The sequence below is a fragment of the Rhinolophus hipposideros genome (genome assembly GCF_964194185.1).
Source record: "Rhinolophus hipposideros genome assembly, chromosome: 15".
In the NCBI taxonomy this organism is placed as follows: domain Eukaryota; kingdom Metazoa; phylum Chordata; class Mammalia; order Chiroptera; family Rhinolophidae; genus Rhinolophus; species Rhinolophus hipposideros.
Genome location: NC_138061.1, coordinates 16,867,191 through 16,878,577, shown reverse-complemented (window position 1 = coordinate 16,878,577; position 11,387 = coordinate 16,867,191). Strand labels below are relative to the sequence as shown.

The following is an 11,387-nucleotide window of genomic DNA, read 5'->3' as shown; positions in this document are numbered from 1 at the left end:
TTCATCCTTTCTTACATGCTCTACCCTGTGGCCATAAATTAAAGGAAGAAAAGCACTGATCTCCTGGGTTGGGAGGAAGGTGGAAGGGTGAGATGAAGAATTCTACCTCTCATCACTTTCCTCCTAAAAGTTTCAATTTACCAAAAAAATTAAAATTCATAAAGTAAAAATTTTTATTTTCCCCTTATACCAAAAATTTACAAACACCTCTATATAAAGCACAAGCACTTAAAATAAAAGTTTGTTTGCCCTTTAGAATCCAATTTCTTATGTCTAATGGAAGGGAAGGAGTACATAAGATTGACTGAAACCTTTATCCCACTCCGTATTCTCTTCTGTGGAAATGATGTACGCAAGTACACTGACATTTAATCACTGTCAGTGCTGGCAGCTAAGGCTTCTCCCTTCTGTTAACACACCCTGGAGATTTTAAAAACACTTTATTTAATAAAAGTTAAACATACAAAAACTGAAATTAACACATCCTAAAAATCACTGTCTTCCATTAATAGGAAGATCTTTTCTATGCATATATTTGGCTTAAATTTAACTCAGGTTAACTGTGATGTTCACATACACCAGCAAATGCTGACAACTTGATCTAGTTAACAAAAATTACAAACTCAGCTACATGAACATAATATACAGGGAAATTATGGTCAGATTAATGCACAAGAAATACAGTAAATTTTTAATGATGAAACATTCAGTACTCTTGTTCATTAATTTAGCCTTTTTTTTTTTTTACAAAAATAGTATCTACACTGTATACAGGGCTATACATTAGCTTTTTGTTTTCTCATATAAACATTACATATCCAAAAAATGGTACCACTACCGTAAGTGAAAAATTAACACAAGAAAAAAGCAAACATACAAAAAAAAAAAAAAATAGAAAAGGTAGCTGGTCCTAAACATGGTTTCTTACATAAAACTAAAACTCAATGAAAAGAATAAAAGAAGTGGGTCAATTTTAGAAATGGCCTAATAGGCTTAGGAAACCAATTATTGAAGGAAAAACCTCAAAACAAACTTTGCCATTTAGAAATTAACCTATTTTTAGGCTTAATTGGGCAACAGCTGAATTAAAAAAAAGACCTCTGCAACAGTTTGGTGTTTTGCCTTGATGTTCCAGTGAATTGCTTAAAATATGTGGCAAGTTCAAAGGTTCTGAAAGTTCCAGGTTAGGAGTTTACAAAAAGTATATGCCATCCATTAAGTGGGAGCCTAATAGTAGGAAGATCAATAATTCATCTAAGTGCTTTATTTAAGCAGCATCTATCTAGAAAAGTTGCTTTATCCAACAAACTTTGAGGAAACTGTGGTGGTAGTAATGAAGACAGTTAAATGAATAGCAGTTAACAAATGCAATTTCAAGTTTCATTCTATTGAAGTCAAACAATGACGACAATGGTATCTTCCTTACTCATCTAACAAATAATTTACCTTTAGAAAAATATAAGGATAAAAAGGTAAATGTAAAGCCCTGCGGAGATGAAATCCAACAGTTTTTCTGATTATTGAGGCATCAAATGCCTAACATTGTATTTAGAGGTATCTTGATACTGTGTCATAGGTTTATCAGCAATCCCACAAGTTCCTACTCCAACTTTGCCAGTTACACTCTCAGGTGAAGCAAAAATACTCCTCTTTACCTGTGGGAAATGAAACAGAAACCATTCTTGATTAGTTTGGGAAACAATAAAAATTACAAAATATACTTAGAAGGAAAAGTACATCAAGGGGACCTGAGTGCTCTTTTAAATAAAATCTACCAGTGATGTCCAGCGTAAGGCATATTAGGAAAGCAGGTATGGTTCAACACACACTCTAACTGGTATGTAAGGTAGCAAATAATTTTTTCAAATTTTCATTTATAGAAGGAAAAGAACCTGGATCTTTTGTAATTCCTGATACAAACTCTATATTCATAGTGTTTCTACTGCAGAGACGGAGGCTAACGGAGGTATTTTTCAATAAGCCAAACTGAAGACTGAAGAGGATTCTCAATTAAAGATCCAGTTACATATTTTTTTTAAATCTACGTACCCCCTTTTCATTTTAGTTATTTAATGATGGTTGCACTTTTCAAATTTACAACGCATGATGAAAATATTTACTAACCTGGCCTTTTTTGTTTTTAGAATAGGCTCTGTTGTTGAACTGCTGCCATTTCACCTTCTGGTCCTCTCTCTCCTGCTCAAGTTCTTTTATTCTCTGTGCTTTTTTCAAAGCTTTCTTCTTTTTATATTCACGCTGCTGGGCAATCATTTCTTTTCTGTGTGGATATAACAGCTAAACGTCAACTCTTAAGATTTAAAAGACGACTTCCGTGGGGATATGTAGCAGTGCAAAAACAAACAAACAACCCCCCCCCCCCAAAAAAAACCCCAGAAAACTAAACTTCACTCTTCTTCTCCCCATGAATAAAAGCAACCCCCATCAATGCCAATCATCCTGTGCTACTAAGATTATTTGAAATATATAGCATCCTTTGGAACATAACTATAACTTACTACCTACATAAATATTTCAACTATGGCTTTTTATTTGATGTTTACACAGCTTTTTCCAATTGTGTTTTAGGAATAAGATGCGTGTTGACAGGTGTCTAAACCTTTTATCAATTTTCTAAATGGACAGTAAGCAAGTGTAATATGCCGCATTTGCAAAAAGTGTATAAAGAGATTCAATAAAGACAAAACTATTTCACCTCGATTGGAAGAGCAGCACAAAGGGAAATCATAACTAACAATTTTTAATACTGGGGTTTTCCAAAAACACTAAGATCAGAGCCTAAAGCTTTCTCAGTAATTTCTGCTCAGTTAACACTGACTTCTCACCCAAAGGATGAAAAATGAAGTCTTTAAAAAAGAGGCAATAAGATCTAGACTCCTATATTATATAATCACCACTATGAAGCTAAGTGTGGCTTTGTACACAGACGTCAGAAACTAAAAATAGAGATGTTAACGTTCTACAATCTGATTTTCTTACTGGGTTGCTTAAATCAAATGTTATTTTAACAAGTGACGTTTTCTTAAATTCAAATATGTTTATGTAGCAACTTAACTTTTGAAAACTCTTGACAAATCCACAAGATAACAAACTGTGGCAAATACGCAGAGTTAACCAAAATAATGTTAATTCTATCTCTTAAATACCTCCCAAACTATACATGTCACTATCTTCACTCTTCTATTCCCGGGGTTCAGGCCATCATCTACCCCTGGATCACAGCAGTAGTGGCTTTCTCTCTGCTGCCAGTGATCATGTGAAAGCTCAAATCTGATCACATTATGTCCCCTCTACTTGAAACGCGTAAGTGGCTTTCAGGCTTTTTATGATCTGGCTGCTACAGCTAACCTCTTCTCTTGTCAAACCATCTTACCCAGGCATATACTGCTCATCTTCAAAATAAAGGTAAATAGTAATACCATTAATCCAGCCTGCACAGATTCTGCACACCACCTCAAATACCCAAATTGGGGAGATTACACTTAGAATGGTGAAGTCACTTACTTTGACATGGGCTTGTTGCCACTGTCCTCCTTTGCCTTCCTTCCTTCTTCTACAGGCTTGAGGTTCAACAGTGGAGTCACTTCAGCATTGCCATAGCCAGCAAAGGTGATTGCAGCGGTGCCATTTTCTTCATCTATCTCCTCAATCTCCGCTTCATAACACCTGTAAAGATATCATGGCTGTAAGCAGGTGAGTAAAGACTTATACTGCAGTGATTCAACTATTACATGTGACTAAAATGAAACTTCTGTAATCAAATGGCCCTTTTGCAAAGACAATGCAAAAGAGTGGTTGGAGTCAGCCATCTACTATCCTAAAAGAAAGTCCTAATCAATATATTGCCAGGAAAGTCTTTCACATGTCTACCAAATATGTTTTAGTCAATCTCTTTGAGAAAAGGTACTTTTTATAGGAATAATTTCAGTGCATGTATTTCATAGACGTCTAAGATAGCCAACCATTCACTTAATTTTCAATTTGAGGAAAAAAGAATTATTTTTTAAAATACCATTCATTTCCCTCTGCTTTCAGTTTTCTTTCCTCTAGAATCCAAGCCATTCTTCCACCCCAAAACCTAATCAAAGCTAAAAACTGAACTATATTAATGGTAACCACCCAAGAATCAAATGCTCCACTAACCATATTGGTTATGTAGAAAGATCAAAATGCAGTTCAAACTGAATAAAAACATCTTACCATTGTATTTTATTATTTCATGTTATAGTTAGAGTTTTTTCTACACTTACTGTCCATCTTCACTCCAGATTGCCATACACTTGTCTCCTACTTTCCATGAATGAGTGGGCTGAGTAGAAGCAAAACTGTCTGAACTTGCAAGAGTTTCAGAAGGCTGAGTTGACAGAAGGTCTTTGGTTAGTTCTATAACTTCCTAAAAAGGAAAAACAAAAACCATAACATTACTTTTGTAATTCACACTGTCACCTATTTTCAACAAGCAAGTTCCCTCAGTTTTTGATGACAGCTCTCACACCATATAGCACTTATTAAGTACTCTACCCGTATTTATTTGCAGTTCAGAACAAGATTATAATGAGGTATTGTGATTATCTGTATCTGTAAACTAAGATACAGTATTTTATACAGGGGTGGAGCTGGGATTTAAACCCAGACAGCTGCCTTTCAACTTAACCTCAAATACTAACAGAAACAGGGTAGACTTGAGCTTACACCATGCATTATTTCTAAGTGCCTATTTCAGCTGTGTAGATCTCTCTAAAGATGAGAAATAGTCAACTATGAGGGACTGAGCTAGGTTCAAGACCACTTTTATCTCATCATTGTCACGCACATTTCATGCAACCATCCTGTTTGCCAGGGCGTTGCAGTATTAACTGCCGAGCCAACATGCCCCACACCCCTCAAAACACTTGAAGCAGCCTTATTAGTAATAAAAATGTTCCTGCTGATACATATTTCTACTAAAATATTACAGGCATATATAAAAAGCCAATAGTCTTCCTATTCATTCACTATAAAGCTTATCTCATCTGAGTAATAAGCAAGTTACCAAGTTAGATTTGAAATACCCCAATACCTTAATGTTATGCATATTAGCACAACTTCATTTAAAAGGAAAAAATAAATGTTAACACACAGGCAGGCAATATCTTTCTGTGTGGCCAATACTTTTTCCTAATTCAGGCTTATATTTATTGGTTTCACTAGGAGGTGTGTGGTAGGGTTGGTTAAAAAACTTAATAGTACAAATTGATAAATTTGTACTCATACTGCTACTTGTCGGCTATATTTTTACTCTAATGAAGATCCATATTATTGTATCATCTTATCTAAGAACCTGCATACCTGGTTCCCCCACTATTGCATATAAAACATCTTAAAACATCCCACTGTGTGTTTTGGGAGAAAAATTAGCAAAGTTAAACTCTGTACTGAATTTCTTCTGGCTCCCATTGAGGTTTTACAATAGTAGTTATGATTCAGTAGCCAAGAAAGTTAAATAGTACCTCTGTCCTAAAGGTTCTAAATCTTCTGATTTCTGAAAAACAGTATTTGAGCCTAAAAAGGGGGTGATATTAAGCCCTTAGTGAAAGGTCAGTTTTGTGAATAAAAAAACTGAATGACTCAGATTGGAGTTAAAAATTCAGGACAGTATGTTCAATAAAATTTTATTAGGTGCCAAGTAGCCATTCAAATACCTAATTAGATGATTGTTTGCAAATAAAGCAAAGAACTTCCAAATAAATATATCATGTACTACACAAAGAAGTAAATTATCCAGCCTTGTTTTTAATTAACCAATTTTAGGGCCAGAAAAATAATCCAGTAAGCCTGACTCAAGAGCCCATACAATCCCCATCATTAAATAATTCCATGTAACTAGGGATCATTTACCTACAAAAGCACAAATACGAATTCTGTAATTGCAGGTCACAGATTTAGAACTCTACTGCTCTTAGGATCGAAAATCTTTCCATTATATTTCCTAAGGAAATACTTTTTCACCAAAGACGAGGGTCCTGAAAAGCTGTGCATGTTATAAAGAATTTGCAGAGCCCTGCACTGAAATGACTTTTTAAAAAATCCACAGCATTTATCCCTAGTTGTCCTTTCACTTTGCCATATTTTACATACCCCTCCCAACAAACTATGAAGACCCTCCTAAATTTTTTTCCTCACGTGCATATGGACCAAAATATTAGAGAGACTATTTTATGTATGAGGGGGTTCTTAAAGGTACATACCATTAATTACTTTTCCTCCCCCAAGTCTGAGTTCTGAAACTGCTCCTTCATTGTGACAGATGGGCAGCAGTTACAGTAATCGGCAATTCCAGGAAGCATCAGATGTTGTGATCTACATATCAGCAGGTCAAAGGGGATGCACTCAAGCACTCTGCTTACTGAAGGAAGGCGTTTCGGGGATGCAGAGAGCCACTGTAATATATGAGACAAGTGACTTGACCCCTGCCTCCTTTAGAACCAGTTTTATTCAGCAAAACAGCTTAATTAATTGACTATTTTTGTGAATATCATAGACTGCCTGGGGAGCTAGTCAGCTAGCTAGCCTGAATTTTACTATACCCACTTTTTTAAGTGAAAAAAGGCAATTAGAACTTCAGTAGGCCAATTTGCTGCCTGCTGAGTAACTTCATTCTATATGAAAGACAGTACACAGAGATAAAAATGGAAGGCTTACCGGCAAAATGAAAGTCATTGAGTATTTTGTCATAAATGAAAGGGTGAACAAATTCGTAACCAGGGTTAAGGACAGTCCATAAGAAGAACACAAGAAAACAAAAGACACTACAAACTCAGTCATCAGTCTAAACAGACTTTTCAGCAAATATGAAAGGCAGAATTAAATATTAATGGCATGAGGTATATCCCAGAGAAAGCAGAAAAAAAAAAAAAGAAATTTTTTTTTTTTTAAAACCCACGACAAAATATTATAGAAGTTGTAACCGTAGTCAATGGAGACAATTACTAGTGGAAGCAGACATCCAAACACTTTTCAGAGTTTTATCTAACCTTAAATGATGCCTTCCATCTTTGAGTAGTTTTCAGTTCCAAACAGACCTAAATCTAGTAACCAAAATGAATTTTTTTCATGGACTAAGAGGAAAAGAAAACGTGATCAAGTTTGATCAGGAAATACATCCTGTATTATATTACGGTCTAAAGTGTTAGAACTTTAGCTTCTAAATCTGTGCCATCCAATATGGTAGTCATATGTGGCTATATAATTAATATTAAAAATTCATTTCTTCAGCCACCCTAGCTGTAATTCAAATATTCCATAGCCACAATGGGGCCAGTGGCTACAGTACAGTGGCTACAGTACAGCATATTTAGAACATTTCCATCATCACAGAAAGCTCTATTGTACAGTGCTGTCCTAAATGATTAGAAAAGAGGATTACTTTACAGATAAATGACCCCCAGGTCATCATTAACTGAACCCTAAGTAAGCCATTTACGTGCTTACTATAAGGCCTACCACAACGGTCTCCCCTTAAATACTTCCACTACTGATCATGCCATAGTACGGCAAGTCTACCGAGACTCTGACAATTTCTTCTAGAAATATTAAGACCGCCTAATAGTGTTGTTTCAACCTTCACTCTCAATTTCCCCTCTACTAGTTCTACACAGGCCCCTCCTCCCACTGCCCAGAGGCAATATATGTGTATCACTGCAAACAATGTTTCAGTTTCTTCAAAGAAAAAAGGACTGCTTTTAAATTGGTAAAAGATGGGGGGGGGGGGCATGCCAGGATCTCTCTGAGGCAAGAATAAAGTTGGTCTGGGAGTGGGAAAAATTGCTCCCCAACATCTTTTCCTTATTGACTGGTACCCTGAAATCCACTGGCCTGACTTCTACATATTGAAAAGGGGTCCTGTTTTCTGTGTTTTAAAAAGTAGCATACCATTGCAAGTTCCTGTAAGTTTATCCTAAATCTAGAATTTGAACCTGAAAATATTCAACATCTGAATTATGCCCAGATAAGCTCTTTCAGAATCTTGAATCTGGACCCCATTTCAAGTAATTTTCATTTGTTTGCAGTTCTAATATCCCTAAAATATTAATAATTTTAATGGGCAAAAGTTATATGTATAAAGGGAGGGGAAGGATTACTTAGATAAGATGAAGACGATTGAAGTGTTGTACTGAATCAGCAAAGAAACACAATGTAACCAAAACACCTTTTAAAATTTTCCAAACATCAGGTTCAGAATTTTAAATTCTCAAATTTGTTAAAGTCATATATTTACAAATATTATATATGGTATTTTTATTAATAAACCTACTGTTCTGAGAAACAATAGATATTTACTATTAAGGCTTTGTTTTGAAACCCCAATGCAGGTTTTTAAAAGCAGGTTTCATATCTACTGAACTTTCCCATGACAAACAAAACAAATTAAAATCTTTTCACATAGATTCAATTTAACTTCAAGTGTCAACTACGCTGTAAAACCTAGCTTCAACAAGTTCAAAAACTATGTAACATTTATGCAAAAACAAATATCTCTTTAGATATTTTTACAATGTTTTCAATCCAAGGGGTTACCCACTAGGTTTGACACACACAAACACACACTCTCTCATTTTCAAAGAAATCTTGTGGCATTAAAAAGAATCTTAACCAGATTATATTTTTCTCCTTTAATTTTAATTCCTTTTTGAACTAAATTTCCTTTGCAGGTCTTTAAAAGTAAAAGCACTTTCCATTGCTAAATTATATGTATTTCTTCTCTAGAAAGTCGAGACTTCTAAAATCAACTCTTGTTTTTTAAAGTTATAGGAGCATACAAGATTTACATAACAAAGGACAACGCTTCGCTCCTGTTGATGTACACAGGCTGAGGAAGCAATCCTGCTTTTCGGAAAGCCATGTTTGCCTATGAGCAGATACAGAAAGGCAAGGGGGGAAACACCACCTCCAAAGGGTGCTGTGGATATATACAGACCCTGAGCAATGAATCATTTGCAAAACACAATACTCTTTCTGAACAACATAACTGTAAGTGTCCCTTCATAACTTACTTGTAAATCTTTCTTTAACTTTAGCAAATCTTCATTTTCTCCATTTCCAGACAACGCAGCTTCAACTTGCTGGAGTTGAGCTTTGTAGCTTGCCAGCTGTTTTGCTAGATCCTCTGACATCTGGCGGAAAAAAGGGTAAGGTCATAAACACTGAACACAAAAACCCATAAAATAATTCCCCGACTGCCTGAATTAAACCTTACCAATTTTGCTCCCAATGTATAATTCATTGCACCTTGACTCTTAGGTCAGAGAAAAGCTCTGAGCCAAACTACAAACTTCAAGGGAACAGACACGACGATTAGAAACATATCACATAAATCCCATATAGAAAAACAGAAAACCCCTGATGCGGAAAAAAGGAGAATTTGTCATTTTTCCTAAACTCCTGTAACAGAGAAGGCACTGTTGGGCTCAATTAACAGGGTCGTTACATCCTCACCTCCCGCCCCCCCGCCATCCCCTCGAAAAGCACGAATCTGTTGGAGGAATCGAAACTTCGAAAAAAAATACAAGAACTAAAGAAAATTTCCAAAACCAAATATAAATGGCTTTCGGATTAACTACACAGATCACTGTCTCTACACGACTTATGCAATGCGTGCGTGTGTGTTTAGAAGTTCTTCTCCAGCGCACAACTCTCCCTCCCCGTCTCCAACCGAGCGCCGCGGCGCTGCCGTCAGTAACACAGGCCCACCCCCCACACTACGCCCCCACCCAGGCGGGCCGCGGCTCGTGCCCTTCAGCGAGCCCGCCGCCTTCTCCTAACAGCGGGGCACGAGACCCCTCTCGCTGAGGGCGCGCACGAGGTCGCCGGGACCGCCGTCTTCCAGTCCCGTCCCACGCCGGCCAGGGAGCCCGCGACGCCCGCCCCGCCTCGGCCGGCGGGTCCTGACCTCGGAACCCGAACACCAGCTCCGAGGGCAATGGCACGCACGGGGCGGGCGGACCCCAGCGGTGCCGGACCTCCACGGACCCGCCGACGTCGCCCTCCCGCGGCCCGACCCCGCCCGATGGTCCCCCGGGTTAGCCGGGTTGGCCGCCACGGCCCGGAGGCCCCAGGCCCGGCCGGAGCCGCTCAGGGCTCCACCGTGGGCGAGAGGGGGCCCAGGCCTCTCCAGCGCCGCCGGCTCCGCGGCCTCTGGCCTCCGCTTCGGCTGGGAAGAGACCGAGGCCCGGCGAGGCCTTACTCTCTCCCTCACCGGGTTTGTTACCTTGCGTGGGGTTGGGGGCGGGGCGGCGGGAAGGGCTCAGGGCAGATGAGCCCAGGCGTGGCAGCGGCAACAGCGGGAGCAGTAGCAGAAAAAATCTCCGCAGCGACAACAAGGCGACTCGGTCTGAAAAGGAAGAACTCGGTCGGCGGGGAGGGGGAGGGGAGGAAAGCCGGGCACTGGAAGGAGGAAAAGACAGAGGAAGTGAAGTTTCGCGAGAAGTTAAAAACCCTCGCGAGACCTCGCTCGACTCACGTGACTCCCAGCGCCCACTGGGCCGCCCCCCCTTATTTACGTTGGGGACGCAGAGTGGGCAAGGTTTAGTAGAAAGGAAATGACGTAGCTGGGCTGCGCCAGGCGCCGGATGTAAGCTCATCTTATCAGCTCCGGCTAGAAGTAGAGAGTTGTGGGGTCCTTCGTTTGCGAGTGGGTGTTGTCAGTCCCTTCCTGAGGTTCCCAGGGGCGAAGTCGCATGTGTTTTCTTAGGCGAGCTGTGCTCGAAGATGGGAGGAACGCGGTTTAATGATGCTTTCGTACCAGTGGCTGGTTCTCCAAGTGTACTTATCCTTACCAGCAGCGTCAGCGTTGCCTGGTAATTTATTACAAACGCAAATTTTCAACACCCACCCAAGACCTGAATCAAAAACTCTGGAGGTGGCCTCAGCAACGTGTTTTAACAAGCCCTCCAGGTAATACCGATGTCCGCTCAAGCTTGAGAACCACCGCTTTGTGCAATGAAAACCTGAGTAGCAACAAAAAGCAAAATTGTGGCAGAACCTATTGGAGAGAAGATTGCTTTATTTAAAATCTATTTTCTTAAAACCTATGTGGTTATAATTAAGTTAATATAGGTTAATCTCACCTGATAAGGAATAATCTCCAAGTTATAGGCTCATGAAAACCAGTGGTGTGAACACTTTCACTGATGTTTAAAAAGAAATGTGCATTAAGTGTATGTAATACATCTTCCTGGATGGATACACAAACCTATCTAGAGATTTGGAGTGGAAGATAAGTGTTTTCACGTATTACCCTCTTTACTGTTTACCCTATTTAATGTACATATTCCCAATTAAACTAGTTTTTTTTTTTTAAAAAAAAAAAAGATAAAAGCCTGTGACACAAA

General features: G+C 38.8%; 1 protein-coding gene across 4 annotated transcripts; it reads right to left on the bottom strand.

Annotated features, from left to right (window-relative positions):
* Positions 1–425: 425 nt before the first annotated feature.
* Positions 426–10,500, bottom strand: SMNDC1 (survival motor neuron domain containing 1). 4 transcript variants are annotated; one of them, XM_081074477.1, is made up of 7 exons: positions 10,265–10,284; positions 9,051–9,170; positions 6,246–6,437; positions 4,269–4,411; positions 3,523–3,684; positions 2,125–2,278; positions 426–1,655 (listed from the first exon to the last, which is right to left on the bottom strand). In XM_081074477.1, exons 3-7 carry the CDS (start codon positions 6,246–6,248, stop codon positions 1,518–1,520), a joined length of 600 nt encoding a protein of 199 aa, XP_080930603.1. In that variant the 5' UTR covers positions 6,249–6,437; positions 9,051–9,170; positions 10,265–10,284; the 3' UTR covers positions 426–1,517. The 4 variants fall into 4 exon arrangements, with proteins under 4 accessions (XP_080930603.1, XP_080930604.1, XP_080930601.1 ...); XM_081074478.1 differs by lacking the exon at positions 10,265–10,284 and adding an exon at positions 9,947–10,209; XM_081074475.1 differs by lacking the exon at positions 6,246–6,437 and having other exon boundaries at positions 10,265–10,500.
* Positions 10,501–11,387: the final 887 nt, after the last annotated feature.